The following is an 18,293-nucleotide window of genomic DNA, read 5'->3' on the forward strand; positions in this document are numbered from 1 at the left end:
TGACCCCGGAACACAGCGGGAAGCGCGGCCGCGCGGGGCGGTGGCGGCGGCGGCCCCGCCCCGGGGCGGAGCGCGGCGCGATGGCGGCGGCGGCGGCGGCGGCCGCGGTGGCGCTGGCGGCGGCGCTGGGCTCGCTGCTGATGGCGCCCGGCCTCTCGCAGCCCGACGGGCGGGGCGCGCCCGGGGCCGCCGGCGGGGCGGCGGCGGAGCGGCGGCGGTCGGGGCGGATAGACCAGGCGCTGCTGCTCGTCCGCAACGAGCTGCCCGCCCCGGGCCTGAATCTCGCCGCCCGCTCCGGCTCCTGCCACCAGGTGAGGGGCTGTGCCGGGCGGGGGTCGCCCCCCGGCCTCCGCTTCTGACAGCCCGGCCCCGCGGCGGGGGCTGCTCGGCTTCTCCGGCGTCTCCCCGTGGCTTCGTCAGGTCGCTTCGCTTCGGTTTTACCTTTGAGCAGCACGCAGGGAATTCCCGCAGCAGGAGATGCTCCGTGGCATCTTTCCTTGTCTTAGCCACCACGCAAGGCAGAGATCCCTTTCAGTCTCTTTGGGCACTAATGAGCTCCCTTCACCCTCTTCTTCCACAGTGCTTGTATCAGTTCCTGGCGTTTGTCCCACCAAGCAACGAGAGCCTGAGAAAACCAGGCACGGCGTCGGTAATGGTTGATACCCAGCATCCACTCACCCTGCTGCTCAACAGCTCTGTGGGTGACAGAGAACTCTGCAAGTAGGTGGCCCGGCCCCAGGGAATACATGGATAGCTGTATCCCGTATTGTGTTGGTTTGTTGTTGTTGTTTTCTTCCCCTTGGAGCCATGTACCTCTTCAATGCCCGCTCATTGCCTCCTTTTTCCCAACTGTTTAGACCTCGAGCTCAGTCTTCACCCCACTGCTGTAAGAGTGGTACTTTGGAATTGTGCTGAAAGGATCTAGGCTCAAGCAGGAGCCAAAACAGTGTCCACTGAGGCAGTATGTGCAAGCACCTGGTTTCTCTTGCAGGGAGTCTCTAGCTCAAGAAGACAAATGATGGCAGTGCATGTGTGGTAAAGAATTGGTGTTGGGCTAGGGGAGGGTAATGCTTGAAGAGGCAAGTTCGGTGCTAGATCACAGCGTTGGTCCAAGTTTTTGGCTTGCCTTTCCTAAAGCATTCAGGTTTTAGAGCCCCCTTAAGTGCTACGGTGGTACCTGCATGTACTGGGGGTGGCTCAACAACTTTTGTTTCCTTTATCATTTGCAGGATTCAGTATCATTTTGGAGAGTTTGGCAATTACTCCCTTGTGGTAAAGACCCTAAGTACAAGTACCCAAACTGTTTCTTGTGACCTAGTCATCAATGAAGGCCCTATCAACAGCTACCTCCGTATGTAGAGCTCTGTTTTGCCCTTTCATTCTGCAACTCACATTTCTCTGAGCAGAACCAGCTTCCCAAGAAGCCTGTGCAGCCATTCATGCTGTGCTGAAGAGCTGTCATGGCCTGGCTCCTCCTCTTTCTCAACATCCTTGCCTCCTTATGTTTTATATAACCATCTTGAGGCCCTGACCAGGATCAGGCCTCTTCACGTGATGTACTGTCTGCCCACAACATTTTTGCAGCAAGCATTAGTACAGAAAAATCAGTGGGTATGTGTCTGGAGGAAGATATTAGTTCCTGTTTCCCTGCATGTTTATATATATACACAGAATCCTCCCTCTTTTTCCCTCTATCTTCTCTCACAAAATGGGAAACAATTCACAGAGTGTTTGGATTTTTGTTTGTTGTTGTACTTTTCATTTAAAACCTGACCTTTTTGTTTTTTGCTCATCTCTTATCCAGGACTGTTTCAAAGTCTTGTCTATGTTCCATTTTTTTTCCTTTACATTACATTACTCTTCAGTCCTTTCAGTTTCCTAACTGTAAAGAAAATTTCTCCATGCTTGCTAACTAGGTATATTGCCCTTTCCCTTATCTTCTTCATGTTGAGGCTGTTTTTAAATCTCTGCTTTCTTCTTCAGAACATATCGCAGCACATCAACTCTCACTAGTGTCTTGTGATGCAATGCAGTTTTATTTTGCTCTTTTTATGCCAAGATGTGGAGTCACTGAGCTGCACTTTGAAACTAGTCTGCTTTTGTGTTGGGTAGTCTGGGGGTTTTGCTGTGGGTTTTTATTTTCCTCTGGGATGTGTATTGCATGGAGAAGGTGGTATGATGATAGGTGAGTTGGGCTTTGTGTCGTGTTTGTGTCACACTTGGCCAAGCCCAGATTGCTGAATGGTTTTGTTAGATCATTTATAGAGCTGTGTTCTCCTCTTTTCATGTAGCTATTCTCTTTGCTTTCCTGGTTTACATGGGGATCCTTGCTATCCTGATTGCTGGGCGCCTTCTAATGAAGTAAGTGAACTTCCTCCTTGCACGTGCCAGTTTAAGACCACACATCTCAGTGTGGCAATGCTTTGGAGTCTCACTTGTAGCCCTGCTTGCAGATCAGATCCATGTGCACGCTGTGGCACATGTGGCAAGAAATGCAGATGATGCGATTTCACTCGAGGGATATCTTGCAGCCTTGGTAGTTTGTGTGCAAAGCAGCTGATGTTCACTGTAAGCTCACACACGCCCTGCTGCACCCTCGTGTCCCTTGTTCCTTGTCCAGCTCTGGATCAGTAATCCAAGGCAGTGGGACCAAAGTGCGTGTAACAAATGCAACCTTCTACCCTTTACTGAATGGTGTAAGTCATCCTTGCCTGTAAGCAACTCGAGAATAAAACCCCCAAACATGAGCTTGTGTCACTGTGTTTCCACAGCTGGACTTAACTGGGATGCTAGGTGCTGGCTGAATCTCGGTATTACCTATGGGAGCTGTAAAAACAGAAATAGGAACTGTCCAAGCTTTTGTTTTATGCTGCTAAATAGCTTCTATCAAGATGAAATTAACTATAAAGTAATTTTGGCTTTGTTTTGTGTTTTAAACTGTTACTCATTTTCAGAATTGATCCAGTCAGAAACTGGGTTTACAAGAAACTGAATCCCAGAGCAACTGATCGTATGATTAACTCCGTGAGTGACCACAGTATCTTTAGTTTGATTCTCTGATTCATCTCTGAGAAACACATACTATCTGGACATCTGGGGACTTGTTTATTACTAATCATCTTCTCCTTGTCTGTGTTCCCCTTAGCAAATCTTGTACTGATGTCAGATAGGCAATTTTATGTCAATGGAGAGTGCTAGACTGGCTTTCCATGCAAGTGTAGTGGATTCCCTGCAAAGTTCTTGCAAATTTTGAACATACAGCTTTGTGCCCTCTTTAGTTCCCTTGAAACAAGTGTGTTGGTGAAAATACTGTCCCCTTCTGACATAGTGAAAAGGAAATCACAGCCTTCATGGCTGCTTCCAGCACAGCAGGAATTTTAGCAAAAAAAAAAAACCCACCCAAACAAACTTAGAATTTCTCTGGCATCCCTTCAACTGGTATTTCTGTGTGATCCTCATTTTGTACTAGAATCTAGATAGTTCATCACAGTCTGGGCTTCATATCTAAGAGGTCCAAACCTGTCTAGAATCCAAAGACTTGGAAGCAGAGCTCTACAGCAATTCTTGTAGCTCATCTCTATCACTGGGATATAGTGATGTCTCCTTCTTTATGCTGTCACTGGTTCTGATCAGAGTGGTTTAGAGAACTCAGTTGCAAAGAAGCCACTCCTGTGTTTAAAATGATTAATTTTCCACTGGTTTAGCTCTAAAAACAGTCTCTCTGTGGTGTCAGACAAGTGCTGATGGGTTGGGGCAAGTCCTGTTTGAGAGCTGGGAACTGTATCTGCTCAGCTCTGTTGTAAAGCAGTACCTATAGTGTTGGCAAATCTCTGGCTGATCTGGAGGGGAACCAGCTCTGGTGAGTCTCAAGCACAGGCTCATTTCACTGCACTGTGGTTTCTTCCCAGTCAAAGGTAGAGTCTGGAGCATCTGCAGGCATTATTGCAATGTAGTGAAGCCAGGAAGAGGTCAGAAGTAGACAAAAAGGAAGACGGAGAGAATAAAGATAGTCTTGTGAAAGTTTGCAGTTTACTACCCTTTGTTCCCTAGTCAGCTGGTGCAGCTGCTGACTTGCTCTTCATGTGTCTGGCTTGTTCCCCAAGGAGCTCGGATCCCCGAACACAACAGACTCCATTAATTGTGATCCTGCCCCGCAATCGTGGAGCACAGGCTCTCGGCAGCGGCTGCGTTCCCTTGACACCTTCCGAGGGTGAGCATAAGAGCTTGCTCAAAAGCAGCTCTTCCAAGGGGAATGAGATTTTTTTTCCAGTGGCAGTTTGACAGTGCATGGCAATATATAGCAGATGGACAGTTCAAGGTGATCTCTTTTACTTGGAAGTTAATTAAGGTTTTAATTCTCACAGTTTCCAAAATACTTTGTAATTGATCTAATTTAAGGAAACGTTAAAGTTGTGGCAGGGGGTGAAAAAGAACAATGTGTTAAGTGTGCAAATGCTATGCAAAGGAGCTTGCTTTGGTTCACCACCACCCATGATTTTTGAAACACAGCTTACTGGCTGATAAAGCTGGAAATCTTGCTTAAAAAATAAAATAAATCAAATCTCAGAGTTAGAAATGCATTAGTGGAAGTAGTAATCATTAACTTTGTATTCATAAATATGCATTTTATTCACATGTGATACTTTGTGGTTTTGTTGTCTTTTTAGACTCTCTCTTGTAATTATGGTGTTTGTTAACTACGGAGGAGGAAAATACTGGTTCTTCAAACACGAGAGTTGGAATGGTAAAGTACAATTGAGACAATTACTCTGGGTTTTAATGCAGCAGTGTCTAGAAATGGTTGTGTTGCAGCTGCTGCAGCAAGCTGTTGCTTAGCAGAAAGCTGGGATGCAGTGTTGGTTTGCCTCAGCAGGGAATCTGCCTGGTATGGTCCTCCTTGTCATGCAGTGACAGGATGGTTTCACATCACAGTCTGTGTGCAACCTTACCATTTGTGATACAGGGTTTTATCTTTAACTTTCCTGTGTTGCTTACTGGCCACAGTCAAGCTGATGTTGCTCAGTGCTGTAAAAGCAATGCCTTGATTGGTAAGCTGATGGGGATGAAGTCAAAGATTGTAATGCCCTAGTGGAGAATAGCAAGGATCTCATCCCTGAAATCCTTCTCAGGGTACAGCAATCAGTTCTGACCCTATTCTTCAAAAGTGGCAAATGCAGTGAAGCAAGATGATTGCCTCTTTGTAGGTTTTGTTCATAACATGTTTTAGATTTTGGGACACGAATAATTGCTAGCAGTCTGCAATTTCCCTAGAAAATCAACAGTAATATTGTTAAATTTGAGGAGTTCAAGGTAAATAACATGCTCCTTTGTATTTCTCTGTAGGATTAACAGTGGCAGATCTGGTGTTTCCATGGTAAGTTTTTCTAAAGAATAGTTTCTGCATCTTTATATTAAACATTGCAGGTGGAACTTTGTGTGCACCTTGTCTCCGTGTGGAAATGTATTTGGAGGATGAATTTGTGTTAAACAGTTAATAGGAATCTGCCCCTACAAATAACGTAACCCTTATGAACCACTAGAAGAGCTAAGTGGTTTTGGTGCCCCACATCCTCCTTCTTTCCACAAACAAGGCCCAGGCCTACCCTGCCAGAGGAAGTGCAGTATCCCTGAGAAGCTCAATGCCATGCCACTGTGTTAAAAGCTGCCAGTCTGGCAAGATTTGAAGTTGGACTGGTGTGTATCCATAGAAAAAAGAGCCAAGTAAATTTTGGATTAAGCTAATATTTCTGTAACCAGAGAATGGTCTTTTGGGGAAGCAATTATTCCATTTGCCCCTAACATGCTTTTCTACACCAGCTGTGGTTTCTGTTGGAGTAGGGAGCTGGACTTAGACTGTGAACCTAATCTAGAGGAGAAGAGTGGGTCAGTTCTGAATTTGAATCATAGATTTGAAGCTGGTGTTTGACTGCTCTGAAGATGCTAATTTAATTATGGGTAATGGAATTTTTTGGTGGCATATGAATTGGTGGAAAAAGAGCAGACTGCAGTTACAACCCTACCTCAACTGACCACCAAAAAAGGTAGAAGTGTCCCATAGTGGAAGCTCACTAGCCTGGAAATGCCTAGCAATCAGAGGAAATAAAATCACCCAGTTTCACTCAGTGCACGCATCTCTGTTGGGCCAATGCAGGCCGCTCTGTCAGCTTTAGTGTTTGCTGTTACTCATACGTGTTATAAGACATCTGTCAGCTCCACTTACCATCTGCTCTGTTCTCCAGGTTTGTGTTCATCATGGGGACATCAATAGCATTGGCACTGGGCTCCATGCTGAGGTGGGGAAGTTCCAAGTGGAAGGTGCTTAGAAAAATCATCTGGAGGAGTTTTGTGTTAGTCCTGCTGGGAATCATAGTTGTGAATCCCAATTACTGCCTTGGACCGTGTGAGTGGAACTTGCTCTCTTCCTTCCATTTCTGTAACTTGTTCCTGCCTCCTTGGCTGGGCTGTTGCAAAGTCAACAGTTTGATGGTATTCTGTGGAGTGCTGTTCAGTTCTGCTCTGATGCAATTCTCTCTGTTAGACTCTTGTGCCAACCACTGTTGATTGTCTTAGTGCCATTCCCAGAACTATGATGTACAGAAAATTGGGGTGGCAGAATGGAGGTATCTCATATCTGCATGTGCAGTGGATCTCAGCTCTCCCTGAAGATGGGTCACTTCTGTATTTACAACAGAGCCCGTGTCTGCTCCTCTTTCACATTGCTTGCTTGTCTTCCAGTGTCCTGGGACAATCTGCGTATTCCAGGGGTGCTCCAGAGGCTGGGATTCACATACCTGGTGGTTGCTGCTCTTGAACTCCTGTTTACAAGAGCTGATAGTGGGACCTGGGTGAGTTGTGGGGAAATGACAACTGAACTGATACTGGAGCAGGGTTTGGGAGCCTTTGCTCTTGTTTGGGCAAAAAGAACATAAGAGAAATGATAAGAAAACATGTAACACCTTACTTGATGTGTAGTGCAATGTGACCTGGCAGGGGTGAATGTTGGGTATGTGCACCCTTCAGTGTCCCAGTCTGCATTTTGTCCCATCTAGCTTTACTTATTTGAGGATTTCACCAATCCATTCAGATGGTGCTTAAAAACAGGCATTCCAAGATACTCTTGATGACTTTTCCACTGCCAAGGAAGCCCAGGGACAGGCATCTCTATGCTGAAGCCTGTAGTCTGTGTTCTGTCCAGTTAATTTTGGCAAGGTTTTTTCACAGCAGGGGAAAGTAATACTGGGTTTTGGCCTCTCTAGAGTCTGTTTTCCCAAAAGGCTTTTGTTCTACTCATGAATCAAAGTTCCTTTAGACATTTTCCAAGTTAAAAAATATTAAGGGCTTTTGTTTTGGTTTGTTTGTCCCCCCTGTCCCAAGTAACTAAGTGTCTGCAAATTGCTTGTGAAAATGAAAGGTCTATTGGTAGAACCAGTTTTGTAATGACATCTCCTCTTGTATCTGGGGTACAAGACTGCTTGCCAGGAAGTACAGGTTGTCCCCAAGGGCATGGTTTTTTATTTGCCAACTAACACCCCCTTCCTCCACCTCATGCAGGAAGGACGATTCCCTGCTCTGCAGGATATTCTCCCCTACTGGCCACAGTGGATTTTTATTCTGGTGTTAGAAACCATTTGGCTCTGCCTGACCTTCTTGCTACCTGTGCCAGATTGTCCCAGGTAAGACCGTGCACTTGGACAGCTTAATGTGGGGTATCATGTTGAGTAGAAGTTACATTTTATCAGCCATAGGGAAAGAATGAAGGGAAGAGCTTTCAGGCCAGCAGGGTTAAAAGAAGCATCCATCATGTGAAAAAACTTTGTTTACTTTGGTACTGAAGTGCCAGGTGTTATACAGGTGATTTCATTCTTCCTTTCCATTTAAAGAGGATCAAAATCTCCCTGAGGTCTGTGTACAGTAATATATGATCACTGCAATGCCATCAGTGTGTGCCTCTAGCCTGAGAAAACATCAAGCATTTAGTGTGCTGGGTGAGTGGGCCAGCTGCTGTGCAGCTGGACTGTAACACCACTTTGTACTGCAACCTCTCTGCCTCTTCCTAGGGGATATCTTGGTCCTGGGGGCATTGGGGACTTTGGAAAGTATCCCAACTGCACTGGAGGAGCAGCAGGTTACATTGACCGTTTGCTTCTTGGAGAAAATCATATGTATCAGCATCCCTCTTCGGGTGTAAGTAGTCTTTGGTTTGGACTCTGTCAGGAGTGGCTTGGGAATGATATGTGCAGGGGGATTTAAAAGAAAGGAGTTCAGTGGCTTGGATGCTCCATAACAGCTGTTTTCTCTCTAAGGTGATATACCAATCAACGATGCCATATGATCCTGAAGGGATCCTGGGGACCATAAATAGCATTGTTATGGCATTTTTGGGACTGCAGGTACCTCTTTTTCTTTCTGTCTGCATGCTATAATGGGAAGATTTGAAGGAAACTTGGAAGTGGGGAGGAAACTTTCTTCACTAAAGGCTGAGACTGGTTCTAACAAAACCTTTTTCAGAGCAATGCTTTCGCAACAACTTAGCCTGAGGTGAGTGCCAGAGAGGTGGAAGCTACCATAGCAGTAGTTTGCATTAGATACACTGCAACTTCTCAGTTTTTGTAAGGGATGGACACAAGAAGCTTGCAGAATAGCCAACTGATGTTTCAAGGCTGGGCTTATGCTGGGAGTAGGCTGGCTCTGTATGTTGGAAAATAAGGCTGAGACACAACCTTCGCAGCTTCATTGTAAGGGTTTCAAAAGTTGCAGGTGTACTTGTTCCCCCTTGCTGATTTTCTGCTTGTTGTGCAGTGATAGCCATCTTGCACAGGTGCTGTCTGCTCACCTTCCCTGACAAGAGAGGTGAGGGGTTCACATTGGTCTTACCAATACCAAAAGCTCTCAGCTCACAACTGTTTAAAATATGGCACTTTTTGATGCAGTTTTGATGCATTGCTAGCTTTTCTGATAGTGCAGCAGCTGTGAACCAAACTGGAACTCTTGTGCTGGGAATATTACCACATGTAGCACTGGGTAAAAATTGATTGGGAGGCAGAACTTGGAACAGAAGTGTGATGCTGAGGAGTGAATTATCAGGACACATTGCTTTTTGGTGTATGAAAAGAAGCACATCAGGGCAGGTCAAGGATGCTGTGGAGAAGCTCTTGGGGCTAGCTCTGGTGTTGTTCCTTAATGCAATCCTTACCAAGGAAGAAGGAGGTCAACTTACGTTGTGTTGACCTAATAAATATGCTTGTTCCCTTCCTCAGTTAACACAGTAAGAAAGGGAGAAAAAGTGCACCTCTACTGCTGATTGGGTTGCATTTACATATTTCCCCCTTGTGTGTCCATTCTTTACAAACAGTCCTCATTTTGAGCCTTTCAGCCACATGGAAATCTCATTTGTGGTCTCTGTCTTAGCACAGGTAGTTGGTGGAAAATATATCTGGCTCTTGAAATGTAGTTATATTAATGGGCATTAATTGTTTTTTTGTATTTTTTAATAAGGCAGGGAAAATTACTTTGTTCTACAAAGACCAGCCCAAACAAATTATGAGTCGGTTCATCATATGGGGCATCGTAATGGTAAGTCTGATAGTTATGTAGCTCTTTAAAAGACTTGTATTTTAATGCAATACAGACAGTTCTGAAACATGTTGCAGTGGTTATATAAACTTTAACAACTTTCTATTTCAGGGAATTATTTCTGCTATCTTGACAAAATGTTCTAAAGAAGAAGGGTTTATTCCCATAAACAAGAACTTATGGTAAGCAAAGAGATGCAATGTTTTGTATGATTTTGCTGAAGTACTATTTTAGCTCAGAGTATGTTTTACCTTTTGTACATTGAGATCTGTATCACGTAGTTCTCTAAATATTACCTTTCTGCTGAAAACGTTTGTAGGTCAATATCATATGTGACAACCCTGAGCTGCTTTGCCTTCATTCTCTTATTGCTGATATATTACCTTGTGGATGTCAAGAAATGGTGGTCAGGTGCTCCATTTTTATACCCAGGTCAGTAAAATCACATCAGGAAACATATTCCTTATTATTCTCTCTGCACTGATATTATCCTTTTGTTTTCTGTGCTTCCCTTGTCTGTAAGAGAGTAGTGATTTAGAATGAGGTAACCTGAAGGATTCTGGCATTATTAAGTTGAGCAGAACCTTTGCATAGAACTGGGACACTTGAGACCAGATATTTATGAGAGGGACAATCAGTTCTTTAAATGAGAGCTGAAAGCTGCTATTGCCTAAAGACTGTTCAGAGTTTGGTATCAAGTCAGTGTCCCAGTGAGCAAAATACCACAGCTGTTCAAAGCTAGTTTTGGAAGGGACTGCTGTGACTGGTGTAACCTAATGGGAAACTCAAAGGCCTGTCAACAGAGTAATACCACTTCTGAAGATGTGGAAGACGAAATCCCCTGGGCAGTTGTGTAGGTTGTGTCTCTGTGATTCTAGATAAGCATGTTTTGCAATGTATCCACTGTGGTTGTAACCACAGTGGGCACACAACGAACATGACTAGAGAATGTAAAGCCACAGCAGAGGGGACCTGTCAGCAGCTTTGGTCCCTGGTGTCTGGATAGGAGAATAGGCAGGGTGACAGCAGGGTATCATATCTCCTACCAGAAACCCCAAAGCTTTGAAGGGCAAGCCTGCATTTGTTTGTAAAGGCAGCAGATCTGACCAGATTGGTTGGCACCCATCCACCCTGAAAACAGTAACTGTTATTATTCTCCTTATTAATATAATTGCAGCGTACTGATTTGGTTGTATTTTCAATTTAGCACAGAGGTTATTTGTATTTCTTTTAATAAATGTTTGGGGGGAGAGAACCCCTCAGACAGTATTTGAAAACAGTGTGTAGCATCTTTGGGGCAAATGACATTAGCTGCTGTTGTCTTGGTGCCACTCTCTTTTATAAGCCTAGTCCACCTCTGCCTGCTTGCTCTGAAGCAAGCCCATACCTGCTCTTTCATATGGTGTAACTTGTGCTTCCTTTCAGGAATGAACTCAATCCTGGTCTACATTGGACACCAAGTGTTTGCAAACTACTTCCCTTTTAAGTGGAAGATGCAAGACAGTCAATCCCATGCAGAGCATCTGACTCAAAACCTCATTGCAACAACCCTTTGGGTCATAATATCATATATACTTTACAGGAAAAGGATATTCTGGAAAATCTGATAGAGGTGGTCAAAGTCTAGCAGGCCTAGATTCTGATAAGGCAAGTAGATTAGCCTGAAATTTGGTGGATTAGCCTGAAATAGTGCCACTCAGGCTGTTTTACTAAAAAGGGATACTAGTTCAAGTTTACAGTGCCATGGAAGTCATCATGAAGACTTTTATGTGACTCAAGGGACAGTATTTTCCTATTTAGCAAAAACTTACTAGTCTATTACAGTTGCTCTGTTTTCTGTCTTTTGTAAATATTTTACTGATTTCCCTCCTTCATATGGACATGCTGAACACACCCTAACAGCTGGGCAGTCTAAGACACCCTGATGGTGCTCATGAAAGGAACTGCAAGGGATAGGGGTGGTGACTGCACGGGGTTATCAGAAAGGGCCTGTGGTAACAGTTCCTGCCTGTGACACAGAACCCCCTAACTCAGGTGCTCTGGGGTTTGTATATATCCTTGGCACCTCCTGCATGCCTGTGCCCTCTGGCTACTGGCACATATGTAACTTGGCCAGTGACTATCTGGGAAAGCTCTAGGGCACCTCTGTCACAGCCTGGTGGTGCTCTCAGCTGATCATGCTTCACTGTATTCTTCCCATTTCTTCAACTAAACCCTTAGGTTTAGGATTCTGCTGAAGCCTAAAATCTGTCCTACTGGCTTATTAATCAGCAGGCTGCTCCTACAGGTTTAGCAGCCCACGTGTGCATGTTCTGGGCCTTTGTGTAACACACCTCTTGCATGGACGAGGTCTGAGTATCGTGCTACACTCTAGGAGTGCAGAAAGGCCATTTCTTACCGACTTTGTATAATCACTTGGATATTACGAGATTTCAAACAAAACAATCCTCTTTCTACATGAATTTACTTAAGGACCCTGAATCTGAAAACCAGCAATACAGGTAGAATTCTGCTGAGAGATAGAAGACCTAACAGACCCATTCAATGCAGGATAAGTTTTTGGAAATTCAGGAAATTCACTCATACTGTGATTTCCAAACTAGTGCTAATAAAAGACCTGAAATACCTTACTATGTTCTCTGTGTATGTGTAAAGATGGAAAGAACTATGACACACACCTTAGTAAAATGCTATGGAAATAAACCCCCAAACAAACAGGATATTACAAAGACTTCCTAAACAAAATTTTATTTATAAAGTTTGATCTACTCACGTAAGAAAACGAAGCAGTCAACAAACACTGAGTAGTGTTTGTGTATTGCAGAACCTGTAACTCACAGGGAACTTCTTGACCCTCTGAACAAGAGATGTTCCACTGCTATGCTGCTTGTTCATACAAAGAAGAGCCTTCCCCTCTCTCCATAAAAGACACTGCATCAGGATCCACTCCATTCAAGCAAGAGTCTGCAGCAGCAGTATTTTCTCATTAATGCAGAACCTGTGCAAGACCACCATGAGATTTTCCCCACAGCGCGAGACCTGGCGCTCCATGGCCAGGCGGAAGTCTTCCTTCACTCCTTTAGTTATACCCCGGGTAACTGTGTGGTGCCTTAAGCCATGAAGGAAAGAGAGACAGACAAAATCAAATCATGGTTACCTAGTGAACTACAGTCATTGAAAAGGTACTGCATGTCACTTACTATATATTTACGGTCCATGTCTGAGTTTATTTAATAATAATCAAAGAGCCTGTGCTATGCTGTTTTTTAAAAATCTTGTTTAGTAGCTTACAAGCCTTTCAACAGTTAGGAGCTACAAAACAGTCTATGTTCTCACTGTTTTGACTATGACTGCTGAAGGTGGAAATAATGTCAGTCTTCTGGATAACAGGAAAATCTGTTCTCTTAACCCAGCAAGTAGAGAGTTTTCCTTGCTTGGGGAAAGGAATTTTTCTTCCCTCTTTTCCTTTGCTGCCCGGGACACTTCTTCCCTGGAATCACTTCTATAAATGGCTGGGGTTGAAAGAAAGAGTGAAAAGATGAACTTGCTTTCTCTGGAGCACAGGTGCCACCATAAAGAGCAGAGGGCATCTTCTACCAATATCAAAGTGCAAGAAGGAGCCTTATAATCCTGTGGGCACTGATAATGCTGTGACTATTGAAAGGCACAGTGAGTACTTCACAAAACCCAAAACAACCCAGGCTGTAAGTCTGTATCTGTAGAAGCCAGCTCTTAGGAAGATACTAGACACCAGGCAAGGGGGTTACATTTATTCTGAGCACAAGTTCAGGACTTATTTTCAAACAGAACAAAGGTCCAGCTACTGAGCAAGCTAAAGCAGTGCTGGCTGGGGAAACTTACGGGATACTGCCCTGTTAAAGGCCATTTTTCTGAACAGTTCTTTGTCCTCACGCTGGCCTCAGCACCTAAATCTTGTGCTTAAAACAATGTTCTGCAGCACCAAAGCACTTTACTTGCACTGGCCCAGAACTGGGTAAGTAAGATGAAGACTTCATAACATCTACCTGCAAGCCCTACTTGGGAAGGAGAGGAAAAAGGCATGCCCTGAAATGAGAACCTTAACACTACTGAAGGAACCAGCATAAATTAATTTAGAGAGAAAAGCATAATGCTAATGCTGAGAGGAGTCCTGAGTCATGGGTAAGAAGGGAAGAGCTGGTCCAAACCCAGCAAGCCCACTGAACGACAGAAAGAAAATAAAAAATAAAGGGTGAGGGCATCTGTGCCCATCCAGAGATGCTGGGAACAAGGAAGGGAAACATCTCAGAATTACCCTCACCAACAATACCACCCAACTTTCATGCAAATAAAGAAGTCTGGCATTTGAGAAGGGACTTCTCTGCCAAAACAGTAGAGACCTTTGCAACACATGGAAAAGGTAAAGCCTGGTGGGCAATTCTTTGGTGAGCTATGCTAAGTGAAGCAAACCTGCACTGAAAACACTCCAGTATATTCAGAGGCTATGGGATAAGTCCTGTTTTCAGTCTTGTCTTAAACATTGCTGGCAGCTGAGTGCTATGCTCAGTTACAGCCTAAAGGAGAATATCTAACCTACAGCTACTGAGCAAGCCAGCAGCACTTTGGAAGATGTGTGTTATATTACAGCTGTAAAACACAAAACAGAATTCAGAACAACCTAAATGAAGAAAAGTTGCTACAAATGGATCCAGAAACCAGTATCATGAAAATAAAGGGTTATGCTCTTGCTAATATGTGACTGAACATCAGTAGAACTTTTGAGGATTTCTACATTACTGTTTAAATTCAACAGTGATTACTAAATTGAAAGGACACGGATACTGGCAACTCATGGGAAAAAGAAAAATAAATGTTATAATAGAACAACATGGTTTGCCAGGCAATGTAGGCACGAATGAAGAAATAAAAAGAAAAATACTGAGTAACAAATTGCTGAAAACCATGGGCAGTAAAACATGTTGACAAAACACAGCACACTATGAGCAGGGTTTTTCCACTTGGTACCTGTCAGCAGTCTGTATGCTGGGCTGTAGCACAGGTATGAATTCCTGCTGCAGTAACCCCATGGGAGGGCTAGAGGTCCTTTAAAAAACAGCAAATAGCAGCATTCAAACACCCACACACCAACACCCCCTCTGGTGCCAAACAACTCTCCAAAAAAGGAGTATAACAGAAAACCAGGTTGAGCTCACACAGCAGTATGACCACCGAGCAGCCAAAGGGGTGCAGGACTCTTAACAGCATCAAACATGCAAATATCCCCAGATTTCATTGCAAGGCTGTTCTACAGTTGTGGTCTAAATATATACACATATTTTTGGACAGTTACACCAGGAGAAAAAAACAGCAGCAGGTGCAAAACCAAGACACAGCTGTACTACAATGAACTGTCACAGCTCCTCCAAGGAAGCACGTCAGTCAGAAAAGACTTAATCAGAGGAGCATTGCAGATACCACAGCTTCCTCCAGTACTGGTGAGAGCATGTCACCAAGCTGGGGGAGCCCACAGCTTGGAGTTAAGGGGCTGGCTGCTGAGCCCAAGCCGAGTGCATGCACAGCAGGTATCGGCCAAGTTGAGAACATGGCGGTATTTGTTAAAGGTTGCCCAAGTATCTTTTCATTAGCCCACAGGTGGACTTTTCCACCTTTACAAATTCTAACTGCAGATACACACAGCTGTTAGAGCATGGCATGATGCCAGAGCACAAGTGGCTGCTCAGAGCAACCTCCTATCTATGACCAGGGCCACAGGAACTAACCACCAAAAGCTGTCTCAGCTGAAAGACAGTTTGTCTTCTCCAGGAAATTAACTTTTTATCTCTGTGTGCTATCTGGAACAAGATAATAACCTAACAGGCTTGGTCTAGAGCAATACCCCACTTAAGGAGAAGAGAAAGGAGAAATTTGGTATATAGGAGAGGGGTTTAGCTTCTTAATCTAAGTCTCTTATGAAGTCATCTAACTCTTACTAGGCACCCGAGCAGTGAGTGCACCATTCACCCCCAGAGATGCTACAAAGAAAGCAGAGAAGCAAAACTTTCACTTAGTTTCCTGTAATTCTGAGTTAGATGCCTACCTTCAGATCTTACAGGGAGGCATTTGGGTTAGCATCTACAGTCTATTAATAGATATGGAGCTTATAAATGTCAAATAAAGATGGGACATTTAACACTCTATCACAACTACAATAATCTGAAATAAAATAGCCACAAAAATATTCAATCAAATGAGATAATTTTTCAAGAGTTCTTGGCATGAGTAAATCCAGTACTCGCAAAAGTGGACAAGGGAAACAGAAAATACAAAGGACCAGCAAGATGTAATTGGTCCCAGAGGTGCAGATGCTTGCAAAAGGGACTCTGTGCAATTGTGTCTTCACCACTGTTAGCAAGATCTGCAGTTACAACTAAGCATACCCATTTGCACAGAGTAAAGTAAAGTAAAAATTACACTTTCAAGATACTTTGTTTTACTTCAAAGCAACCTTCTCTGTCCCCAAGGAGAGATGTGATGGGAATATGAGTAAAAGGAAGGACACAGCTTTCAGACCAAGTTCATGCAATTAGGTAGGCTATGATTAGATTAATAAGGGTAAGATTTATCAAAAAGAGGAGCAATATATTAAGCATCAATTTCCTGCATATTGCTCTTTTCCCCTTTAGCCTCACCAGCTAACACTGCCCACACTGACATGAATATCAGATAAACTGTGAAACTTGGCTTTTCTAGAAGGGAGTTCAAAAGCATTTAATGGTGCTGGATTCAAAGCTCATAGAACAAATCTTGTTAACACCAAAAGAAGAATGAGCTGGCTTTATCACCAGTTAAAACCAAATTCACGGACCTTCTCATTCCCACAGTAGATGGAAGCAAAGGGAAAGGTTACAAACTGTAACTATGTATTTTGCAGGACCCAATTATAAGTCTGCAGACTACCAAGATCTTACTTCATCTTTTGTAAAAGCACACTGCAGTTCGTTTTACTGAATTCAGAAAAATGAATATAATTTCTTATGAAGTATAAAGTACTTAAAAAAAAGTACTGGAAGAAGAATGAGGAATTCACCTGGGGAGAAAATGCCCTGTAAGTCATCAAACAAAAAGCAGTCCTTATAAAAGACACATAATATCTGCAATACATTTCCCATCCATTAAGATGCAGGATTGCTACATTTATGTTGAGAAAAGATCAGACAAAGCAAAACTGCTTTATCTTTAGCCTGTTGTGTGAAACTCAAGAGTCTTTCTGAGCATGAATGAACAGCATCTGAGCCGTCTCTGCTAATTCATGGGAGGATGGTGCAGCAGCTCATCCAGACAGACCTGGTGACGTTTTTGAAAGATGTAAGCAGTCGGCAGATACTGAGCCTACCAGCCATCATCCCAGGAAGCAGGGCTACACTAGCACACTGTATCAAAAACCCCACCTGGGGGAGGCTCTGAGCTAACCAGGTCAACACTGGTGGGTGATACCATCCCTGGGCCTCACAGCCGGCCCAGCTAAAAAAATATCTGCGGTACCAGGGGAGTAGACATCATCTCCGAACAGTGGCCTACGCCCTGAACCTTCCCTTCCATCAGCTCTCTGATGAAGTGCTTCCAGCCCGACACAGCCACATAAAAGACTCTGTACACAGCTTTTCCAGCTGGACAGGATATCTGACTGCTTTGGCTCAGTGAGCACAAAGAAACGGACCTCTCTTCCACAAGCCCTTCCATCACTGAGGAAACATCACTGATCAAAAGGAGGTCAAAGAGAGATTCTGTCCTGCTAGAAACACTTCTCATTACCTCCTTCCTGACTGGGGGATGAGAACAGAAAGTAACTGCGGCCACGCCAATCAAACGGAGCCAAGAGAAACAGCGCTGAACTACTGCAATGAAACGGAGACTGCAGGTAAGAAGCTACCAGATGGAGCCTTCAGTGCCAAGCCCTCTTGCTGGCAAAGCCTTTTACTTAACACCATATGTGGTACAGCATGCCCTGAAGCTTGTTTTCATATAGCTGGTTACAAGAGTGAGATATGGCAAGGGTAAGAGTTTGACAATCTAGAGCTTAAAAGAGAAAATCCTCCGTCGCATAATTAAGCATTTGAATTTCTACTTTTCCTTTAATTATACCTAGTATCCCATTTTTGTGTTGGTTAAATCTCTGGAAAATCTATTTACTAGTTAAAATTTGGATCCCGTTTTCTGATATTAGGCTCCCATTTTGAAAACTTCAGCTCATTTCTGGTTAGTGAATTACCAGAATACACTAATCCTATGTGGAATTTCAACAAACTTCATGCAGTTCCCCTTTTACGAAGCACAGTACTAAAAATTCTCATAAACAACCAGGATTCCAAAACATTCTGCCACTAAAACCCTGCAGCAGATAGTTTTGAATCAAGACTAAACAAGAACACCTAGGAAGTTAATCCAAATTATAATTTACTTAATCCAAATTATAATTTATAAGATGACCCGCTAACTCTAACAGAAAGGTTACTGGAGTGTAGCTGGAGTGCAATTTAATTGATATTTTATACCAAAGTTTTTCATTGTTCAGTGGTCTTTCATAAATTTTGTTTACAAAAATAAGAAAAACAGTGCTTTCTGCTCAACTTTACTCTTCAGCAAAATTAGTAACACCTTGCACTCATGCCTAATTATTTGAAGAATTCCTGCAAAGTGCAAGTGTCTACTTGAAAGAGCATAACTGTAATCACTTTAATATC

General features: G+C 43.6%; 2 protein-coding genes across 6 annotated transcripts in view; one reads left to right on the top strand and one right to left on the bottom strand.

Moving 5' to 3' along the window:
• Window positions 1-86: 86 nt before the first annotated feature.
• Window positions 87-12,203, top strand: HGSNAT (heparan-alpha-glucosaminide N-acetyltransferase; the record flags this gene model as incomplete). Its single annotated transcript, XM_040063999.2, has 17 exons — window positions 87-311; window positions 581-720; window positions 1,230-1,351; window positions 2,292-2,361; window positions 2,955-3,024; window positions 4,104-4,210; window positions 4,668-4,744; window positions 5,344-5,374; window positions 6,240-6,400; window positions 6,736-6,845; window positions 7,552-7,673; window positions 8,058-8,184; window positions 8,304-8,390; window positions 9,496-9,573; window positions 9,685-9,755; window positions 9,893-10,005; window positions 10,999-12,203. Coding segments are annotated over 17 exons (1,893 nt in total), but the record flags the coding sequence as incomplete, so codon positions are not given.
• Window positions 9,720-18,293, bottom strand: part of INTS10 (integrator complex subunit 10) — a 23,794-nt gene continuing 15,220 nt past the window's right edge. For 2 of the 5 annotated variants that reach the window (XM_040063995.2, XM_040063994.2), the window contains exons 17-18: window positions 14,578-14,655; window positions 12,303-12,682 (exon numbers count right to left, since the gene is read on the bottom strand). In XM_040063995.2, coding sequence (XP_039919929.1) covers window positions 12,526-12,682; window positions 14,578-14,655 — 235 coding nt within the window. In that variant the 3' untranslated portion in view covers window positions 12,303-12,525. Of the gene's footprint in view, window positions 10,090-12,302; window positions 12,683-14,577; window positions 14,656-18,293 lie in introns of those variants that run through there. The other 3 variants (XM_040063997.1, XM_040063996.1, XR_005700780.1) reach the window with 2 other exon arrangements.

The sequence above is a fragment of the Hirundo rustica genome, chromosome 5 (genome assembly GCF_015227805.2).
Source record: "Hirundo rustica isolate bHirRus1 chromosome 5, bHirRus1.pri.v3, whole genome shotgun sequence".
In the NCBI taxonomy this organism is placed as follows: Eukaryota; Metazoa; Chordata; class Aves; order Passeriformes; family Hirundinidae; genus Hirundo; species Hirundo rustica.